The 21,968-nt window shown below is 46.3% G+C and overlaps 4 protein-coding genes and 3 non-coding genes across 8 annotated transcripts in view; 6 read left to right on the top strand and 1 right to left on the bottom strand.

Annotated features, from left to right (window-relative positions):
• Positions 1 to 1,441: 1,441 nt before the first annotated feature.
• rps3 (ribosomal protein S3) lies at positions 1,442 to 5,572 on the top strand. The gene is made up of 7 exons (XM_070971202.1): positions 1,442 to 1,498; positions 2,405 to 2,535; positions 2,731 to 2,824; positions 3,317 to 3,411; positions 3,906 to 4,093; positions 4,266 to 4,469; positions 5,500 to 5,572. Exons 1-6 carry the CDS (start codon positions 1,469 to 1,471, stop codon positions 4,463 to 4,465), a joined length of 738 nt encoding a protein of 245 aa, XP_070827303.1. The 5' UTR covers positions 1,442 to 1,468; the 3' UTR covers positions 4,466 to 4,469; positions 5,500 to 5,572.
• On the top strand, positions 3,016 to 3,165 carry LOC139336987 (small nucleolar RNA SNORD15). The gene has a single exon (XR_011602516.1). It is a non-coding gene; the product is annotated as a small nucleolar RNA SNORD15 (small nucleolar RNA).
• LOC139336985 (small nucleolar RNA SNORD15) lies at positions 3,585 to 3,734 on the top strand. The gene has a single exon (XR_011602515.1). It is a non-coding gene; the product is annotated as a small nucleolar RNA SNORD15 (small nucleolar RNA).
• On the top strand, positions 5,082 to 5,230 carry LOC139336988 (small nucleolar RNA SNORD15). Its single transcript, XR_011602517.1, has one exon. It is a non-coding gene; the product is annotated as a small nucleolar RNA SNORD15 (small nucleolar RNA).
• Positions 5,573 to 6,157: 585 nt separating the features above from the next.
• On the top strand, positions 6,158 to 8,663 carry kctd14 (potassium channel tetramerization domain containing 14). The gene is made up of 4 exons (XM_070970991.1): positions 6,158 to 6,221; positions 7,497 to 7,721; positions 7,822 to 7,956; positions 8,078 to 8,663. The coding sequence occupies exons 1-4, from the start codon at positions 6,168 to 6,170 to the stop codon at positions 8,387 to 8,389; spliced, it is 726 nt and encodes a 241-aa protein (XP_070827092.1). The 5' UTR covers positions 6,158 to 6,167; the 3' UTR covers positions 8,390 to 8,663.
• Positions 8,664 to 12,276: 3,613 nt separating this feature from the next.
• On the top strand, positions 12,277 to 14,755 carry LOC139335951 (uncharacterized). Its single transcript, XM_070969733.1, has 3 exons — positions 12,277 to 12,415; positions 13,497 to 13,971; positions 14,425 to 14,755. The coding sequence occupies exons 1-3, from the start codon at positions 12,358 to 12,360 to the stop codon at positions 14,753 to 14,755; spliced, it is 864 nt and encodes a 287-aa protein (XP_070825834.1). The 5' UTR covers positions 12,277 to 12,357.
• Positions 14,756 to 17,911: 3,156 nt separating this feature from the next.
• pak1 (p21 protein (Cdc42/Rac)-activated kinase 1) overlaps positions 17,912 to 21,968 on the bottom strand; it is a 47,020-nt gene continuing 42,963 nt past the window's right edge. For both annotated transcript variants that reach the window (XM_070970706.1, XM_070970705.1), the window contains 5 exons: positions 20,489 to 20,606; positions 20,207 to 20,306; positions 19,844 to 20,040; positions 19,192 to 19,329; positions 17,912 to 18,293 (listed from right to left, as the gene is read on the bottom strand). In XM_070970706.1, the coding sequence (XP_070826807.1) occupies positions 18,207 to 18,293; positions 19,192 to 19,329; positions 19,844 to 20,040; positions 20,207 to 20,306; positions 20,489 to 20,606 (640 nt within the window). In that variant the 3' untranslated portion in view covers positions 17,912 to 18,206. The remainder of the gene's footprint in view (positions 18,294 to 19,191; positions 19,330 to 19,843; positions 20,041 to 20,206; positions 20,307 to 20,488; positions 20,607 to 21,968) is intronic.

Raw genomic sequence — 21,968 nt, 5'->3', positions numbered from 1 at the left:
TTCGCTGTCATCCCTCGGACAACAGAGGCAGAGAGAGAGCGAGATTTAGCAGCAGAGCAGAGTGCTGCTGCTGAAACGGGGGGAGAATCGATGCTGGAAAGAATACCGAGAGCAGCGGTCCATATTTCCATGGATTACAGAGCCTGTTCTGAACACCGAGTACACCGGCTTCATTGATATCACTGTCCGGTCAGCTGTGCATAAGCCAATTAGAGGAAAAAAACACTGGATGTGGAATCATCAATACATCTAATGGGCTATGGAAGGGGGTGGGGGGTGGGGTGGGGGGTGGTGGGGTGAGTCTGGTTCAGTTGATTTCTACATTTGGGGGTGGTGTGTGTGTGTGTGTGTGTGTGTGTGTGTACCACAGCTAGCGATTTGTGCTGCTCTGAGCACGTCAGCAGGGATTGATCAAGCCAGTAGCTCATGCTGACCCTGAGGCCACCAACACACAAACAAACACATATTTGTGTACTTTGATGTGGACCTCATTGACATCACATATGATGTAGTAACCACCACAACTACATGCTTAACCCCACCCCGAACTCCTAAAACTAAGAATGTATTATAATCTTATTATATCTTGTTCTAAAAAGTGGTATCATTTCCATCATGTTTTTCTTTGCACAAATTGCTGCTTCATGTGACGATGCGGCTAAGATAAAATCAGTAAAGCATCACCAGACATCTGTTTACTAAAAGCAGATGTATTGATGTGGTAGTGATATTTTAATGCTTTTTTAAAGCCCCAAAACAATGACCCCACTGAACTCTAGTGTTATATAACAGCAGAAACTACAATTTACTGAGGTCTGAGGTCAAACAGTGAGCCTATCTTATATTGAAAGGTAAATCAGCCGAAATTAAACCATTTTCTAAATTAGTCACTCTGAAGGTACAAAAAAGTCAGCCCGGCTCTCACATGAATGCCAGAACACATGCACAGTTTTATCACCTCTCTCAATGTAGTCAGCCTATACACCACTACTACAACACACCAGGACAAACTGACACTGTTTCTACACAAAGAAAGGAAAAACTTAAGTTTAATGTTTGCCGAATTTACAAGAGCGAACAAATAAAGAAGAATTTGTCGCAGTTTGCGTTTCACAAAATTCATAAACTTTCCTCTAACTCAATAACTCACAAAACTCTGTGATTTTCTAATGGAGTCTGGAACCGACTGCCACCTCAAATTACTCACGCGCAGGTTTTGCTGTGCAGGACAGAGATCTGATCTCAGGACAGCGAATAAAAAAAACTGGTGTTAAACACAAAGGAAAGGTCTTTTATTATCTGGATAACGTATCCATTAACAAATATCACTTTAATGCCAGGTATAAATGGGGTGAAGGACCCTTTTCCAGCGGCTGCTTCACAATACGTCACCGGAAGTTAGACCTTTTGGTATAAATACATTTCCGCGTCTGGCAGCGGTCCTTTCCTGTCTACGTCCTGTCGAAAGATGGCGGTGCCAATCTCAAAGAAGAGGAAGGTGAGGACGAGTTTATCTCCGTTTTACACGCATAGACAACTGATTTAAGTAAAAATGGAGGCGTGTTGGTTAGGATACAGCCGTATCGTATTCGCCCCGGTGTGAATCGAGCTTGTCCACCTTCAGTCCGGAGAGGATTAATCCAGATGCTACCTGCGCCGCGTCCTCCTCATTTGGCGAGCTAACATGGCTACGTCCGCCGCAGCCGGCTGTGAGCTGTAAACCAGGTTTTTCGGACGTTAGCTCCGCACTCATTTCACACTGTGTCCGGTTGTGTGCGAAGCGATAACAGCAGACTTTTAAATGTGTGAACTATCTTCACTCTCCTCCTCTGAAACGTAGTTTGAAGTCTTGTGGAGTTAAAGTGGTGCGTTTGTTTCATGAACGGGACAGAAAGGCAGCTAACGAGCTAACCGACAGATATCTTTAAGTGTGTCCAGTTTAATGTGTCCGTAACGTTAACGGAACCATCTAATGGCTGGACAGTGCAGCTCATTTTGAATGGATGTAAATGGCTGACAGCAGCATCGTGTTTGGATGAATGGGAGATTAATACACCTGAAAACAGATTTCGCCATGCGGTTACAGTGTTTGTGCTAATTTAAGGAAAAACTGCACATGTAAAGTCGGCTAACTGCACAGTTGACCCAGACACCGGGTCAGCCATCACTAGATCGAAATGAAGTATTGGAACGGGTCTGAGCAGTGTGTCAGGGTGGCTGTTAAAGTGATGAATTGCAGCTCATTGACTCCATTAAAGAAGACAGCCATCTTCCAACCCACCACCAACTGAAGTTCTGTAAATAATCTGTCTGTTTAACTGTCAGTGCTGCTGATACTCCTGACAATGCAGCGTCCATGTTTTCCTTCTGGTCATAATCACTGTTGTCCCTGTGCTCTTCTCAGTTCGTCTCAGACGGTATCTTCAAGGCTGAGCTGAACGAGTTCTTGACTCGCGAGCTTGCAGAGGATGGTTACTCCGGTGTGGAGGTGCGCGTGACTCCAACCAGGACAGAGATCATCATCCTGGCCACAAGGTGAAAGTCTAGACTTTGACTTCATTGATCATTTCAGGGAAATTGTCACGAGCATCGTGAAAACAACCGTCAGATTCATCTCTAATGAAAATAAGTGTTAGTTGCAGATCTGCCATCGTATGACCAAAATGAGTGAAGTTTTTAGTTTCTGGTCAGCAGCATCGTTTAATCCTGCATGTCTTAATCTGTCTTTAGGACCCAGAATGTTCTGGGAGAGAAGGGCCGTCGGATCAGAGAGCTGACCGCTGTGGTCCAGAAGAGGTTTGGTTTCCCCGAGGGCAGCGTGGAGGTGAGGACACCCCCCTGAAATGTTGGTCAAACCTTTTCATCACCCCTCCTTTTATATCCCTGCAAGAGCTGCTCAGATATCTAAAGCAAAACGTCAGTCCACGCTGAATTGGACTGAATATTGTGTCAGTGGAGTTTAACATGGAGACTTCCTGTCTGTTAAAGTGAAGCGAGCTCAAAGGCTTGTCCTCCCTTCAGTGATGATACGATGACGAGACAGAGCAGGACTCACTCTGATTCTGCGGGTTACTGGTTCAGGCCCACGTTCTGTGGTTCTGCTCCAGTTCCTCAGAGCAGGGAGTCCGTTTCACATGAAGACACAGAGGCATTTGTCTGAGAAGGGTTGAGGCATCATTAGTGTGTAGCATGTCCAAAAATGGACCCAAGGAGGATTAATGTTTCATTTACAGCCGCAGGAGGACCCACTCTGACCCAGCCTGTAGCTTTCATTGCAGCGTGCAGGTGTTTGACTGACCTCTCTCCTCTCTGACAGCTGTATGCTGAGAAAGTTGCCACTCGTGGTCTGTGTGCCATCGCCCAGGCGGAGTCTCTGCGCTACAAGCTGCTCGGAGGCCTGGCTGTGCGCAGGTAAGCGCTGGTGAACCAGAGCTAGCAACAGCTAAACAGTAGAAACGTGACCTCAGGGAAGGCGGTGCGATGAAGGCACAACCCAGATTCCACAAAATGCTCCTCCAAGCATCTGATAAGAAGCAGCTTGTAGTGAGCTTGTAGTGTCGTGTTTGCTCTCAGGGTTCTTGTCCCTTCAGTGATGATACGATGACGAGTCGGAACAGGGCTTAGTCTGGTTCTGCAGGTTACTGGTTCAGGTCCACGTTCTGTGGTTCTGCTCCGGTTCCTCAGAGCAGGAAGTCTGTTTTATCTGAAGACATAGAGGCATTTGTCTGAGAAGGGTTGAAGCAGCACATGCTGCTGCTACGTGCTTTAAGCGACGCAGTGGAAAAGTTCATGCAGAGATCATCAGTGCAGTAAATGTTTCTGTTCATTTTCACCAAAAGGAAATGAAAACACTGACCGTACCTCTGAGTAAACTGTGTGTTAACGCTGTTCTTTCCCTCTTCCAGGGCATGCTACGGTGTTCTGAGGTTCATCATGGAGAGCGGCGCCAAGGGCTGCGAGGTTGTGGTGTCCGGAAAGCTGAGGGGTCAGAGGGCCAAGTCCATGAAGTTTGTGGATGGCCTGATGATCCACAGCGGAGACCCCGTCAACTACTACGTCGACACAGCAGTCCGCCACGTCCTGTTGAGGCAGGGTGAGTACAGCTCGAGCAGGGACGCGGCAGCAACGTGCAGGAGATGACCGCTGTAGGTTTCTGCAAGGGCTCATGGGATGTTGGCGGAGGAGACGCGTTTATTTTAGCTTTGGACTTCGTAGCTTTTCAGTGCTAATGCGTGTTTATTGATGTGCTTGTTGCTCGTGCTCAGGTGTGCTGGGCATCAAGGTGAAGATCATGCTGCCCTGGGACCCCAGCGGTAAGATTGGCCCCAAGAAACCCCTGCCCGACCACGTCAGCATCGTGGAGCCCAAGGAGGAGACCCTGCCCACCACACCCATTTCTGAGCAGAAGGGGGCCAAGCCAGAGGTGCCCGTCATGCCCCAGGGGACACCTGTACCCACTGCATAAGAGGGTAAGAGACAGCAGTAGGCCGGGCTTCAGAGAGCAGAGGCGTCCACCAGGTGTCTCAGCGGGGATTTGTTATGTTTTTAATGAAAGTGCTTAACGATCGTTCTGGGTTTAACTATATAAACTGAATGAGGAAACAAACGGGACAATGGGTCCAAACCGCAATTTAAATTTACTTTAAAACATTTTATTTTCGTTCTAAACACAAAATACGACCCGTGTCCTCTCCTCCCCCAAAGATGTGTTAGTTGTCATGAAAAAGACCCTCTGTTGTTCCTGTGAGGGTGGGTGGTGCATAAAGCATCCTGAGCTGTACCGTGGAAGCATAATAATCAGTAATGGCTCATTATTATCAGTCATAATAATTGATGTCTCTAGAATACAGGCGGAGCCGCCACAGCTGCTTCCATACAGTTTAAAGCCTTTTTGATAATCGGCTGACTGAAGCTCGTGCTGTTTGTCATGACGGTGATCTGGATGTTTTCAATGTGGGAAAACCTGAATCAGGCCTGAACTGTGATGTAGGTGCTGCTACAGTATGTTTAGTCTTAGTTTGAGGGTGTCCATCAATAATATCAGACAGGCAACAAACAAGAACTACAGTCCGTTTCTGTCCCTTCAGTGAGGAGACGATGACGAGTCGGAGCAGGACTCGTCTGGTTCTGGTGGTTCCTGGTGCAGATCCACGTTCTGTGGTTCTGCTCCGGTTCCTCAGAGCAGGAAGTCCTGAACGCTTGAAGACATCGAGGCATTTGTCTGAGAAGGGTTGAAGCCGCACACAAGCCTGTTTTTAAATAACTGAAGTAGCACCATTTTTAACATCAGATGCTTTAAACTTTAAACAAATCAGTGTTTATGCTGTGGATGTCAAATCAGTTAAAGCCGGAAACCAAACTGAACCTGTTCAGTGTTTCATCGGTTTTAACGAAATGGTTTGACTTCTCAAAGTCTTTTGGCTAAAACCAGTAATTAGTTTTATTAAGAGAACAACATGTTTAAAGTTGGTTTTAATTCTGACTTTCATCTTTTCACAGGTTTTCAAGTGCTCACCAGATGGAAGCAGGACCCTTGTTTTGTGTACAAAAACAATAAAATCTGGAAAATACATTTAACGCATTGTGGTCACTTTTATTGTTCAGTTTTGTAACGATGGAGCTGAAGTTGGTTCACTGGGTGAGAAAATGTTGACTAAATGAGGCAGAAACAAAACATACATGAACAAATGAGTGTTTGCTGCAGCCACTGATATTCAGGTACTTCATTCTTTAGAGTCTTTCTGTCCCTCCACACACAGCAGTAACCCAAGAGTCCATACATGCTGACATCCTCAGACCTCAGCGTCATGTGACCGTTTAGACAGGTGATAACGTACCTGACAGGCCGTGAGTCGCTGCTCTCCACTGATCTGTGAGTGAGGAACAAGCAGATTAAAACAAAATGCATCACACACAACATAAAACTGTAAGCCTTACAGGTGTGTTACAGGTGGACTTATGAAGCACTCTCATTGGCTAATTAGCACAATTAAATGACGTAACGTGATTCTAAGAAGACGGAGAAAATGGCCTCAGATTTTGCTTCGGTGTGACTCATTTTAGCATTAAAACACCATGTCCGGGTTAGGCCACGCCCCCTGGCTCCTACCTGTTCAGCAATGTAAAAAAAAGTCCCATTTCCCACCTGAACAATCGCAGAAGTCAGGATGAGTCTGCCGGACTACAAATCACCTGAAAAACCGTCTTCACACGCAGTTTCTGTAAGAAAAAGTCACTTTTAACGTCAGTTTGGATTTTTAGTGGAGCGAAACTAAACTTCGCACCTGTTAGCTGCCTGGACAGGTGGCTGCAGACGCGGAGCATTAAAAGCTGTTCCATTTGTCCGCATAATGAGCTCAGTATTATTCTCTTGCCTTCTGGTATTTTTTTTTTCGGGTTTAAAGTCTGTTTTGAAGCAGTGAAACAGGCCGCAGTTCTGCAGGAATCTGGAATCCAACTTCGAGGAAACTCCCGAGTTAATCTGCCGAGACCGAAGAGAAAGTTTGTGTGTGGGAGGATGGACTATGACATGTTTATCAGAGGGAGTGTACATTTTAAATACATTACATGTTGTAGTGTAAAAAGTACAACGGCTCCTTAATTAATTAGTAAATGTGTTTCCCCCTCGTGCTGTGAATACTCTATGTGCGGATAATGACGTTCACAGACCTTTATTTTGAAATGTCGGATTCGTTTCCGCTTCCTTCTTTTAGCTTTGCCATGTTTTGTCTCTGTTAACGTCATGTCACGGCCGATTTAAGTCTTAATATTATTGCTATAAGGCCCAGAAAGTTCAAAAGCTCGATCCCCTCTCTGTTTTCCATGACGTTTAGCTGTTTATTCGGTGTGAAGTGTATTAAGTGAACCGCTGTAATGTCGGTAAAGTGTCCTTTCGGTAGTTAGCCTTTAGGCTAACTGGCTAACCCGCTAGCTTCCGCTGTGTCACTGAGCAGGTGAATTCAAAGTAACGGTACTCGATTATTAATGTAATCCGTCTCAAACCACAGATATCTGCGTTTTATAAATACACCCAATAAGAATGTGCTTGTGTTGTGTTTTCTGTAGTTCACATTGTAAATACATAAACCCCAAAATCAGCATCTAAATTAAACCAGACTATCAGATTGATAATGAAAAGAATCATTAGCTGCTGCCCTACGTTTCATTTTATTGATCACCCATCACAGAATGACAGTACCTGCATACCTGTACTGATCTGATGTCTGGAAGGTGACACCTGTGGACACTGAGCAGCTGCTGTCCCTTTACCACAGAGTCTCTGACATTAAACAAGCTGCCACAAAGAACAGAGTTAGACTTAAGAGCAAACAGCTGACTCCTGCTTGAGAGGCGTTGAAACTTTTCCTTTAAGTTACGTTTGATTTATTTTAATGTCTTCTCTGGTTTGGTGACATCTTCTCCAGGACGTTAAAACAAAGCCACCAACGGCTGTCTGTCCAGCAGCAGTGCAATAAATGACTTGTCTGTCCCGGCAGAACTCTCCAGTCGTGCAGTTAAATGTCGGGGGTCACCTGTTCACCGCCTGTCTGAGCACGCTCAGGAAATACCCCGACTCCAAGCTGACCGAGCTGTTCAGCGGGCAGCCCAAACTGTGCGCCGATGCCCAGGGACGGTGCTTCATCGACCGCGATGGTTCCCACTTTGGAGCCGTCCTGGAGTTCCTCAGATCAGACTGGCTGCCCACAGAGAACATCCAGGAGGTGAGAAGTCGTCAGCCTGATGCAGTGTCCTGCTTTAGAGTCCTCACTGACAGCGTGTGTGTGTGTGTGTGTGTGTGTGTGTGTGTGTGTGTGTGCGCAGGTTCACAGGGAGGCCGTATACTACAACATCAAACCTCTGATCAAACGTCTGGAGGAAACTCCTCGGCTGTTTGGAGAGCTGGTGGGGAGGCAGCAGTTCCTGTCCAGAGTCCCGCACTACCAAGAAAACATCGAGGTCAGAAACTCACTGATGAAACGACCTGAAGACCTTTAACGGTCCCGTGAGCAGAATCTGTGGCGAGGCTGCTCTGGTTGGAGTCTGTTTGTTGATGAACACCCTTTCACTTCTCCTCCAGGTGCTGATCCGCATCGCCAGAGCCGAGGCCATCGCCGCCCGCCACTCCACCATCATCATCTGCGTGCTGCGGACGGAGGAGGATTTGGGTTTTTACGACAACGCCATCAACAGCCTGGAGGCGGACAAGGAGTCGGTGGTGACGTTCGGACCCTGGAAGGCCGTCCCGTCCGTTAAAGACCTGCTGGACTGTGTGCAGATGGACATCGAGCGTCAGGGCTACAGGGTGAGCGTCCAGCCTCACGTCATGGAGAAGAGCTTCCTGTCCAGGAGTTACGACTACTTCTACAAAGTCATATTCACCTGGTGGTGATGAGAAGGGAAAACGGATCCTAAAAAGAAGAAGAATTTGTGAAAAGCTGCTGCATGTTTTTTAAAGTGTTTTCACTGATTTTGACCAGCAGGGGGCAGCAGAGCGTCTGCAGAATGAGTTTGAAAGGCAGCTGTGGCGTGAGGTCCAGCAGAGCGTTTTTGGATCCTGACATTAATTTAGGTGCTTAGAAATATGAGTTTTGCTCCAGATCCTGTGTGATGTCAAAGAGACCACGTTTTGCTGCTGTTACATTATAATAAACATCAACAACACCATTTTAGTTTCTTGTTTCATCACTCTCAGAGTTTAATCTGGTTCCTTTTGTGCACACATGAACCTGAACAGCTGGACAGTATAATGCAAGCTCATCACGTTCATCGTGTCTGTGTTGACCACAGCCGGCTGTGCGGCCGGAGTTTGCTGTTACATCTGATGACGTTATCCAGGCGTTCATGTGTTCAGCCTCCCCTTAAAGTACATTTGGTGTGAAACACTTCACAGTTCTGGGTGATACATTGTGCGAAGGGAGACTCAGTCAGCGAGGAAAGCACTGCGTCATACACACAACACTGGGCAACCCACGACCCAGATTAAAGAGGCACAAAGGTCACAGAAGACAAAAGCCGAAGCAGCGTCAGCAGAAAGCGGAGCGGCTGCCTCAGTGTTCACCACAGTGCAGCGCAGGGTATCGAACAGCCGCTGCGGCTTCGTGTCAGACCGCTTCCTGTGTGATCAGTGTGTGAAAAACAACAAACAGTGACAACAGAGCAGTCATGTGGCAGAGAGGCCAGAGATCAGATCAGTGTGGTCATCGTGTCCATCAGCGTCCTGCTGCTGTGTCCTCCAGCCCTGAGCTGCTCCCTGAGGACGAGAGCAGCTCAGAGTCTGATCACAAGCACGAAAACCTAAGTCCATCAGACGTCTTTTAGGTTTTACAACACTTCGACTGTTAGTTTTGATTTTCAAAAGCTAAAATCAGACGCATCCCTGTCAGCTCCTGAATGTGTGACGAAGAGTCTGGGACTGATTGACAGCATCAACAGTCAAACTGAAAGTGACCCATATTGACGACTTTTCAGCAGTGACTCATCAGCTGTGACAGAGACACACTTTCACTGAAGGCTGTTCAGGTGGACTTCACGGCGGCTAACGCAGTCCATCAATGTAACCTTCACACCCCTCATCATCATCATCCTCATTCAGGTCAAATTCAGGCTTTTCTGCCTTTTCTCTCTGAAAAATGTTCTATTTGACGGTGCTGACGTGAGAAAACTGGACGCTGCACTATCCCACCCGTACGTTTTTGGTTTTGACGTGTAGTTTTGTACAGACGCTCGTGGTGACGCCTCTGATTTTGAGTAAAACCTGTCAACTATGAGGGACATTCATGTCCCCCTCAGGTCTGTAATGACTTGCTGACTGACTTGCTCTAGTTCCACTTGTCCAGTACTTTGGTTTATGCCTGAATACTGCAGTATTACTGCAGTATTACCTGCAGTATTCAGCGGCTGGAGTAGCAGCTGAACCTGCTGAACATGGGCCTCGTGAGCACGTTGGCGTGCTGACAGCAGCCATGTTGTCCGTCTCACAGCGCAGCCAGCGCAGCCAGCGCAGCCAGCGCAGCCAGCGCAGCCGTACTCTTGTTTCTCAGTGATTTGTGGGTCATTTTTCGGGGCATCAGAAGGGTCGTAGAAAACAAAACACGTGCAGTTTGGGAAGATTTGAGAGATAATTTTGGTTCCTCACTAACAATGAGGCCAAAGCGACTTTCCTTCCTTTGTTCAAAGAAACGGCAGGTGTGGACTTCAACCACAGTGTGTCACAATCACACTTCCTCTTAAAACCCCCAGAAGGAGAAAAACGCCACACTGTCGCATTTCACACCTTGTGCATTAGAAGAAGAGTGACACTGATTAGTTACAATGAAAACACAGCGGGTGGTTTCACCTTTGTCCAGTCACAGAAACACGGCTGTAATTATTCACCAGATGTCTGCTGGTGCTTTAAATGATGATCAAAATGTGTCCTGAAACCTGAACGTTAATGAACGATTCTTATTTTATGGCTTTGAGTCTGTTTGATTGATTCCTGATGAGAGTCTGCATCTGTGGAAATACTTAAAACATCAAATGAGGAGATGAGTAAAATGTTGTGTGTTGCTTTCAGAGACAGGATTAAAGGATAGATGGTAAGAAAATACACAGTTTGAGCTGCAAAAGGTTCTTTTTAAATGTAAATGTACGGCTGCAGGTTTTGTAATGTCGTGTAAAGGAAAGAAAAAGCAGCACATTTATTCCAGTTGCACTGAGTGAGCCGACGCTGGAAACGCTGGTTAACAAAATGATCTCAGCTCAAAGCTCGTTTCTGAGCTTTTTCCACGGCATGAAAAGATGACCTGATCTGCCTTTGACTCCATGAGGCGCTGCTGGAAGCTCTGAAGAATCAGAATCAGAAATCCTTTATTAATCCCGGAGGGGAAATTGTTTAAGAAAATAGTTTAAGAAAGAAACTTCGTAAGCTGAGCTCAGATCATTTTGTCTGTTTTCCAGGACGAGAATGAACGTTGACACAGAACACAGTGACTGTGGTCTGTTGATGAAATCATCTGGTGTTTGTCGCTCATCTATTTGCTGTTAGCATTGCAGGGTGAGGTGAAGCTCTGGACCCTTTATGCTGATGACATTCTGTTATTGTTTTATATTATTTTACTTAATTTTCCCGCTGTGGGATCAATGAAGTCTTATGTTATCTTATACCTGTCTGACCCTGCAGAATATATACAGCGGGGTCATGACAGACAGATGCAGGTGAAAACTTCAGCCCACTTCTTTGCTCTTCATTCATCTTTTTTTCACTTAAGAAACGAGGTCACACGTGACTTAAATGACCTGCTTTAAGCTAATTTCCTCCACTGCTACCTTGCTGGAAACTAGATTTGGGACAGTTTACAAACCGTCATCAGTACGATCAAACTGAACGTTCTGCCCAAATGTTTAGATTTCAATGAATTCCTGTATTTTTACCAAAATCCTTCTCTGCCAGCATCAAGAGAAGACGGAGAAGTAAAGTTTCTCTTTATGCTGATGACACGCCTTTGTGCCTGTCTGACCCCTAAAACTGCAAAATATGGATAAAGTTCATTAAGCGAGTGAGCTCCTGCAGGTGAATGCTGCTGTTTCCATTTAATTATTTTTTTCTCAAAGTAAACACACTCAAACTGAAGCACTTAAGAAACGAGGTCACACGTGACTTAAATGACCCGTTTAAAGCTAATTTCCTCCACTGCTACTTCACCGCAAACAACATTTGGAACGTTGGACTTTACGAACTTCATCAATACGATCAAACTGAACCTTCTGCCATAATTTATAGATTTCAATTAACTATTGTCCTTTTTAACAAAATCCCCTTTTGTCCACAAACTGAAATCCTAATTTATTTAATAAAAAACACGTTTCAACACATCAGATTTTCTCTCCCCAATTTAGTTCATTTATTTACTCGCAACTCTTACATTTAATCTTTTGAATGTTTTTTTTTCTACTTATTTATTATATTTCTTCTACTTATTTATTATATTTCTGATCAGTTGTTCTTTTTTAATTTATTTTATTTGTTTCTATGATTTCTGTCACATTGAATTTGTGTAGCTGTGTGCTGGGCGGGGCTGGAGCTCTGATGAGTAAACACTTCGTTAATAAATGAATATTTTTGCTTTAATCAAACAGCAGGTCTCATTACTTTGTATGTGCGCATCCCATAATAAGCTACACCCTCTGCATGCTGTTTCCAGCAGGATGTGGTAATCAGTGATATCTAATGACACAGTGAATTTTAAGATGCGTCCCTCCTCGCAGTAACGATGAAGGCTCGTGTGTGTGTCCTGTTCAGTTTAACACAGGAAACGCTGACAGACGTGCAGAGAACAGCCACAGCAGCAGAGAGACCAACAGACCCGTCGAGTCGACATGACGGACCTAAAATACCTGATGAGACTTCTGCTGCTCACCTGTCTGCTTCCAACAGGTACGACTTGCTTTGCTGCGTGTAGGTTTGGATTTGATTTGGTCAGAGGCAGAAGAAGCTTTTCTTAAGTAACCTGAAAAATATAAAAACACTGAACTGCGAGTGTGTCCTGCACTCAAAGTTTTAAATAAGTTAAAGTACAGAAGTACAATCAGCACTTAAAGTATGAAAAGTAAAAGTACTGCTGCATCAGTTAGAGCAGCGTTTTACTGCTGCAGCTGTCGAGCTGTTCGTTCAGTCCAGTGGTTCCTAATTTAAGGTTCAAGTCCAAACGATTAAAGGGGCAGAGAAGAAGAAAAATGTCCTGCTGCACAAGTGTGTGTTGTGTGTGCACGTTGCTTTTTTGAGATATGAAACAACCTGACCTGATGACATTTGAGACATGTGAAAGAGCCCCAGAGAAGACGAGAGGGTCCGAGCAGACCCTGCTACCTGTGAGCGAACGGGAACCGAGCCAAGAAGGCTGCGAACCACTGGTTTCATCTTTAACACGTTCTGTTTTAAAATCTTATGTTTTTCATGTGAATCTTAATCTGAAAGTAAAAGCAGTAAAACAAACAATATTTCCAGCTGAAAGAGTAGAAGAAGAAATCAGGATAAATGGACGCACAGTTAAGTTCCCGCCTGTGGATTCAGTTCAGTTTCCGTTCGGTTCCTGGTGTTTCTGCCTCTGGCTGCCGTCAAAGGCTGATTTCTCCGTTTTATTTTTGTCATAACTGTCTGAATCGTTCAATCAGCCGCTGTGAAAACATCCAGCAGCCGTCAGCTGAACGTCACCAAGAGCTTTGGGAGGTTTTCTAGTCGAAAAATGACAATTATATAAAAACTAACAGGGTATAAAAACTCCTCTGAAGGCCTGGAAATGAACTGACAGTCTGAAGAAAGCCAGTTTAGTCCCTCTTTGACTGAACCGCTCACAAATTACACAAAGATTGAGATCGAGTGCTGCAGCGTCCCAAAATCTGACAGATCCCAGATTTTCACCTTCAGTTAATCAACCTGGTGCTGATTTACTCGATGAGAGGAATGGAATGGAGTGTGTAGATGTGATTTTGCTGACAGCTGACGTGTCTGTTTGCAGGCGTCCGGTGCAGAACAGAAGCTCTGTTTATCTACAGAACCCTCCACAGTGACGCTCTCCTGCCGTGCACCAGCCTGCCTTCCCCGGACTGCTCGCTCGTCTCCTGGACCTTCTCCAAACTGGGCCAGATGCGGCACACTCAGGAGGTCATCGGGGGTCGGGTGAGGGCCGACTCGGACAAGTTCAGCCGCATGTCTGTCACGTCCAACTGCTCCCTCCACCTCCGTGACCTCAGGGTAGATGATGCCGGCTACTACGTCTGCCTGAAGAGTGGAAACGCCGTCGGCAGCATTTACGTCTCTCTCCTCGCCATCACTTCGTTCTCCACCATCTCTGACCTGCAGCCCGGAGGAAACCTCACCCTGAACTGCATCCTCTTCACCTACTACGACGCCGGGAGCTGCAAGTCGTACAACACCGTGTTCAACCTCAGCTGGGCGGCTGAAGACGGCACCGTGCTGCCCGAAGACAGCAGGTCAGCAGTCACTGCTGCCGTTGAACTGTGTGGACAGGAAGTTCTATTTTTGAGGAAGATTACGTTTTATTAGATTTTAACAATAAAACGAATAAACATTTTATTTAAACACTGCACTATTATCATTTCCCTTTCAACCCTGTTTCTGCCAGGAAAAGAAAAAACTGATGAAAAATAATTTAACAAAACAAAAACACAAAAAGGCTGAGTCATTTCCTAAAACAGCTGGTCGCTGTAGTTTTTAGTCAAAAGTTACTCAGATATGATGAAAGAGCTGGGGACTATTTCCAGCAGCGGATGAATCCACATTTGAGATCTCTGCTGAGGATCTGGGGCAGTAGGACAGAGAGTGTGTGTGAGCGTGTGAGCGCGCGTGTGTGTGTGTGTTCATGCTAATGTAAATAACAGAGTGAACGTGAGCTTGTCTGAAGTTTCTCTGACGCTCTCTCACAGGTACAAGCTGATTGGCCACAGCCGCTGCAACATCACTCTGGTGACAAACCTCCAGCGGGAAGACAACAACAGGAAGTGGAGGTGCCAGGTGAACATCAGAGAGGACAGCAGGGCGGCGTTCATAGACTTCACGTCCACCTTTCTGTTTGAAAACCCTCCCACTGCTCAGAATCTACTCCCTTCAGCTGACACCGACTGTCCCGTTCACCTGCCCATCAGCCGCATCATGCTCTGTCTGTCCCTGCCCGCCATGCTGATCGCAGTGGGACTGTTCACTCGTAAGAAGGCCGGAGCGCCTGCAGCCGGCGTCGAGCTCCGGGACATCGACTGACTGCTCGTCACTGCACCTGCTCTCATGTTATTTCTGCTCATGGAGTTCATCAGGCGGCAGCCATGTTTAAGTGTACAGGCGCAGCAGCTTCATCACACTGTGTTTTTAGCACGATTTCACACATAAATCAAACAGAGAGAAGAGAGGTCAATGAGAGGAAATGTGAGATTTAACTTAAGTTGTGATTAAACCTCTCTAACGTTTGTTTTTTGGCAGTGAACAGCTTCCCCTCTGTGTAAAATGTGTCTTAAAGAAATACTGCTCAGTGACTAAAAAGATCAAAGATGAGACATTTTAATAACTAATGATGAGGAAATGAAATCAGAAAGTCAAACTCCATCAGAGAAACTCTGCAGGTGCATGAAGCTGATGTTATGTGTGGATTTATTGTGGTTTTATTCTAATTATTAAACTTGTTCTTGTAACTTTGTTGGAGTAGAAAGTTTGAATCTGTCAGTTTTGTGATTGTGTTTGACGGCCGGTCGTTCACCTGGATTATTTACCTCTAATCTACTCAGAATGAAGACGGTCTGAACGAACAGTTAAAAAAAAAAAAAAAAGCAGAGCAGATTTCAGTTTTTGAACAGTTTTATTCTTTTCATCTTTCAGAGTTGTTTCAAATAATCAAAATGACTTACAAACTGATAAATTATGGCTCTGATACACTGGGAGGTGAAGACTTCACTGACTGTCTCATTCTGGACTGAACCAACCCCCGTTTAGACCTTGGACTGTACCAAGTCTGAACCCCCTTGAAGCTGCTCCTGCTTACTGACGCTGGCTTTGTACCACAGAGTGATTCTTTCTACCAAAGTAATCAGAGTATTCAGCCTGTCCTGCAGTGTGACGGAGTCAGCAGCGATCGAGCGTCACGTTTCTGTAGTGATTTTAGTTCAGGAACAGAAGTTTGTCCTGGCAGCTCACAAAGGATGTTCATGGACGGATCAGGGGACAATGGGCCCTGGGCCCCTGGGCGCACACATGGAAAAGGCCCCCACCCCTCCTGTCTAAGAGCAACCTCCTCCTTCAGCAGGTGAAGCAGAACTCCGACACGTTCATGAAATCTTATTATTAATATTCTGTGATGTAATAAAGGAGCTCCTTATTTAAACTGATCCAACATGAACCTCATCTCGCTCACTGCAGCAGGTTCAATGATCCAGAGAACTGATCACGAACACGGTTTGGTCCGATCCATCACATCAGCAGTCAGATCAATATGACCCCTTCAGCACACCAGTAACAGGGAAAAGTAACATCGTACCAAGAACAACCTAAAGCAGCGTCCTGTGGTCTTTCATTGAGACACACACACACACACACACACACACACACACACACACACACACACACACACACACACACACACACACACACAAAGTCCATTGGAAAAGCACAGAATCGTCCTTTAAGTCCAGCTCTGTGTGGGGGTTCAGACCAGGACACACACACACACACACTCACACACACTCACACACACTCACACACACTCACACACACTCACACACACTCACACACACACACACACACACACACACACACACACACACACACACACACACACACACACACACACACACAGCAGCAACAGTTTCAGGCAGTTTGAGTGTGTTTGTCCTCCACTCTGCAGCCGCTGTGACCGCCTGTGTGCCTTGCTCAAAGGCCCCTCGGCGGTTGCTGTTCACACTGGTTGCTCCAGGTTCAAACCTGTGACCACACTGATGATCATGAACATGTTTACTACAGATTAATCATTTATTTATAATTCTAATTTATAAGTGAGCGTGCCAATCATCCTGACTTATTGTTTCATATAGATTGAACAAAACCTGGTCTGTTGGCCCAAAACGTTGCCGCTGTGTCGTTCTGAAGCCGTCTTGCACCTTTGAAACAGTTTAAGGCCGGAGGTACTTTAACACGACAATAAAAAACCATAAAAACCACTAAGAGTCAAATCAAAGTGACAGCTTTGAACAGATGTTTTGGAAATGTTTGGTGGATATTTGCATCGCAGGTGTGTCAGACGCAGAGCAAACAGCTGTGGCTCGATGGAAACTCGAGTATCCAGACTGAGACCAGCTGGACTCATCGTCTGACACTGATCAACTAGAAAAAACTGAGTCTGTAAACAAAGGCTGAAACATTGTTGTCTTCTTTTTTCTGTCAACGCAGTTTGTTTTTTCTTTTTTGCACATAAAATACACACCTTATGTTCAGAGGGACCAGCAGTCCAGCAGGTATCACTGCCTCAGTCTTCCTCGTCGCACACAAGCATCCGTCAGCTTTACGTTTCAGCATCATCACCACTTTTTATTTTCTCCACCCAAAACGTATAAAAAAGGTTGTCGACATGCACATTCTCTCCCTCACAGTCTCAGAGTCGAACCCGCAGACAGTGAAGCCCCAGAGCCGCCCGTGGAGCGAGTTCGGCAGGTGGATTATGGGTAAACAACTTTGGACTGTTTGGGCCTGACTCTGATGTTTGAATCCATCTTTTTGAAGAGCAAACCGTCTCACTCATCTGTCCAAACTCAGTCCATCGACGGCTCCGGGTTCGCTTTCCTCTTTATAATTAATATTAATAATATCCAACTCACAACTCACACTGCAGACACCACAAAGTACCAAACCTCATCTGCTCCGTGTCAAAAACTACAGAACGTAACGCCACAGTGGACTCAACATCCCAGCATCCCCTGGGACTAAAAATACACACACTCAAACTCACACACAGAAAAGTTGATTAAAAAAACAAAATGGAACAATGACGATGAAATTAATCCCACTGGAAACCACAGATGCATGACAGGAAGCCAGCTGACACACACAACACACACACACACACACACACACACACACACACACACACACACACACACAGTCTGCAGCAGGAGGTGGTCTGGAGCTTTTACAGACAAGGTAGAAAAAAACAAACATCGATTAAAAAAAAACTCCCATGAGTCTTTGGGCTCTGTTGAAACACTCTCTCCCTCTCATATCAGGTTATTCGTACTGGCTGAGGGGGCAGTGATGTCACTGATGACATCACTTGATCACAGATCGACTGATGATGTCATTCAGTTAGCCCCCTGCCTTCCTGTCCGAGTCCCGCGGAGTGTCGAAAAAGAAGTGACAGGAAGGGACGACTCTTCTATGTCCCTGTCAGGGTTGGGGGTGGAGGGTGGGGGGAGGGTGGTCAAGCTTGGGGTCAAAGGTCACAGGATGCAGGAGCAGGCAGGGCAAATTACAAAAGACAGAAAGAAGGGAGAGAGAGGCTGCAGGCATTCAAAGGTTTTGTAACCGAGCCGGCAGCCATCATAGCCCTCCCATCTACCAGGACAAAGAAAAGGAGAAGGAAGAGAGAGAGAGAGAGAGAGAGAGAGAGAGAGAGAGAGAGAGAGAGAGAGAGAGAGAGAGAGAGAGAGAGACTAAACAATGAGTGCAAAGCTAGCTAGCGGTTGTTCTTGGCAGCCTCCTTGGCCGCCACAATGAGAGGGGTCAGACTGGAAAGAGGCTTGGCCATCTTCAGAAACTGATGCTGAGAGGGGAGAAGGCAAAGAGAGAGGAAGAGGGGAGGAGAGGGAAGAAGAGAAACAGGGAGGAGGAGAAAGGGAAGGGAAGGGTTTGAGGTGGAGAAGAGAAAGAGGAATATTTTAGTTCACTGTTCAGATCCAGTCTAAGGCTGAATCCCATTTCACCCCTTGGCCCTCCCCCTTGGCCCTACCCCTCCGTTTTGCGCGTTCACGTGGAGGGGTAGGGGTGTCCCAATTCCCATTATGACGGAGGGGTAGGGGGAAGTGGTAGGGCTATGTACCCCTCCAAATGGAGATTTTTCCGAGGCACACTCCAAACAGAGGGGTACGACAGATTTCTCAGAATGCCTTGCAAGACCGGTATTTTCTCCATGAACGAAGTTTTAAAATGTACGAAAACCACTTTATTGTCTATTTTAACGTTGTTTCAATGTGTAGTGGTCATTTTCCTCGTAAAACCCCCCCCCCGAAAAAAATCGATAGTAGTCAAGGCTTCAGTTACGTGGTTACCGTTGCCAGGCTGAATGCCACTAGCGGTGCTCTGTGGGCAGCCTGATAATCTGCAGTGATAACGTTATCAATAATAACTTTGGCAACCTCGCTGCTGATATTCAGTTACATTGACAGCGTTGTGGGATACAACATGCAGGAATGTCATACACAAATCGAATGTGACGGTAGCATTAGCTTGTCGCATCTGCCTACGTAAGAGGCAGTGGCGATTACTGATGGCGTACGCGATTGTGGAAGGGGTGTCCCAATTCGGAGGGGTTGACTTTCGGCCCTACCCCTTGGCACTCCGTTTCAAGGGGCAAGGGACAAGGGGTAGGGCTAAGGGGTAGGGGTAGAAAAGAGAAATGGGATTCACCCTAAAACTCATGCGCGCACACACAGCCGCCGTACCTGCAGCAGCTCTTTCGCTGAGCCTCTCTTCTCCACGTCCATCTCCAGACATCGGTTCAGGAAGTCTCTGAATGTCGTGGACAGCTTCTCCGGGTTCTGCAGCTCCGGAGTCCCGTTGGTGGCTATGAGATACAGCGCCTAGGCGACACACATGAGCAACATGAAGCATGTATGAGTATTCAAACACGCTTAAAATCACTTTCTGCAGAAGTTTTAAAGCTTTCACTTTGGTGCCACCCAGTGGTGGTTTGAAGAATTACACCGAGGTGCTTACATCTCAATGCACTGTGGATATTTACAGAGAAGCTCCTTTTCTAACACCTTTCTGAGGAAAATGACTTTTCAGAGATAAGAAACACTTCCTCCTGTTGGGAAAGTCCTCAGAGAGTCCTGATCCTGGAGCTGACTGAGGCTTTGTGTCTGTAAAGACAGACTTGAACGAAGAGCCCAACCAGCAGAGCTGCCTGTGAGGATCCATCCAGCTCACCTGCTTTGGTCGGAGGCTTCCTGGAGTAACTCTGTGGTGATGTCGTGTAACAGCAGCAGCTCTCAGCTAACTAATCTGATATCTAACAAAGGCACTTGTGTTGGTATCTAATGTCAAACTGTCTGTCAGTCTCTTTGGCCCACAGTAATCCAAACACAACCTCACCCTGAGTGGATTTTCATTCAGGTACGGCGGCTCCCCCTCCACCATCTCTATGGCCATGATGCCCAGGGACCAGATGTCCACTTTGGGGCCGTAGGCTTTACGGGTCACGACCTCTGGAGCCATCCAGTATGGAGTCCCAACCATGGTGCTGCGTTTGCTCTGCTCTGGAGTGATCTGGGCGCAGAACCCAAAGTCAGCTGGGAGGAGGACAGAGGACAGAGTGAGTCCATGTAACGTCTGAAATTCTGTCAATTAAGCAGCTTCCTGTTTGAATCAAACCTTTACAGGATGTTTCATAAATCTACTGCTGATAAAAGGAAGCGAAAGAATGAAATAACTTGATGTCGACTGCTGTGGACTGACTGAGTTTGACGGAGCCGTCCATGCCCAGCAGGATGTTGTCGCTCTTGATGTCTCGATGGATGACCTGGTTCGAGTGCAGGAACTCCAATGCCTGGAGACACTGGAAAGAGACAGACAGAGAGAGACGGTGAGAGACACAGACAGATGTTCAGTGTTTCCAGTTACTGAGCATCTGACCGAGTCTAACAGATCTGAATCTAAGAGAGAGCTGCAGCAGTGTCCAAGGGGAGACCACGTCCCAATATGGTGGTCTTTGCTACAGCCGTGCTTCATGTCTCCTACCTCTCTGCACACAGCAGCTATCTGGGCTTCATCCATGCAGGTTTCTGTGACGACGTCAGTCAACGAACCTCCAGCCAGGTATTCCATCACCACCCACAGCTCGTCACCCACCAGGTAACTGTGGAAACATCAATACATGCAGGTGTTTGTATTCATGATACGACTCATCTTTCAATGAAACTGATCCTGTCAGACGTTAGAGGGCACAGCAACCTCTGGAGCTCTGAGAGGAAGCAAGCATCAGCTCATCAGCTCAGGGTTAGTCTTCAAACGAGATGCTATGCTAACGATGCTACCTGGAGCACATGTTAGTCAGGTGTTACATGCTAACGTGCAGATGACAAAGTTATAGAATTTAGGGTGATAATACTTCTGAACAACAGTCGTCTGTGTGAGGTTGAAAATAAAGATCTGGCACGTTAGTTAGCTAACGTTAGCAATGCTAACGTTAATGCTAAACTCGACCAGGTACGTGTGTGTGTGTGTGAGCTGGAGTTACTGGGATGTTTTCAGGGGGTCTGGCTGCTTTGTTTCTTGGACCATCATGCACCAGCTGACATTTACTTCCCATTGAACTCACACACTCTTTCTCCCTCTCAGACACACACGCAGTAAATCAGAGATGGTGAGAATGTTGTTTCCATGGGGATGACAACCTCACAGTCTTGCATGTGCTCCTCAGTGTGTCTGAAGACAAACAGGTAACTATGGCAACCAGACACCCATCCCCCCACGTGTCCAGTGGGTTGGCACAGCAGCAGCAACCCTGAGCTGGATCCAGACTGTAAAAACATGGACGTGGTCTCTGTGACGCCACCCTCAGCTTCCTAGGGCTCAGTGACAGTCACTTGGGCCATCGCCATTTTGGCGGCGCCCGACTCCACCACACTCTCAGCGTGGGTGGAACTGAGGCAGGTGGAGTGCAGCCCGGCTGCTGAAACCGAGCAGCTAGCTGTTACTCAAAGCTGCCACATCCTTAATTATGCATAACTTTTAGCCTTAATAAAAATCCATGTTTATTTCTACTGTAAAGTTTTAATATGTGGGGCTGGTGCCTCCGTGTTGGCTGGCCACCTGAACCAGACGGTCTGTGATGACGGTGAGTGCTCACTGTCCACAGCTCAGTGGTGTTTCCACAGTCATGTCTGCAGCCCTTCTGCTCCTGAAACATCTGGAACACCACAGACGTGTTTCCAGGGAAAGTCTGGGAGCTTCACATTTGTCTCATTTTGCAGCAGATTGTGTTTTAACTTGTTTCACACGTCTGCTGCAGCAAATTCAACAGAAGGATCTCAGCCAAGTGTGATCCTGCCAAACTAAATATAATCCTCCAACTTTATCCAAAGCTGCAGCCTCCACAAATAAACACACACACAGGACTGTCTGCCCTCCGTCCTTCTATTTATCTGTTCCCTGTTTGATTATTGATGAATATTTTCTCATTCACTGATTCAATGGTCACCTGTCAACCAACAAGATT

This window comes from Chaetodon trifascialis, chromosome 9 (assembly GCF_039877785.1).
Source record: "Chaetodon trifascialis isolate fChaTrf1 chromosome 9, fChaTrf1.hap1, whole genome shotgun sequence".
In the NCBI taxonomy this organism is placed as follows: Eukaryota; Metazoa; Chordata; class Actinopteri; order Chaetodontiformes; family Chaetodontidae; genus Chaetodon; species Chaetodon trifascialis.
The sequence above is the reverse complement of the archived record's forward strand: the minus strand, read 5'-3'. Positions and strand labels throughout refer to the sequence as shown.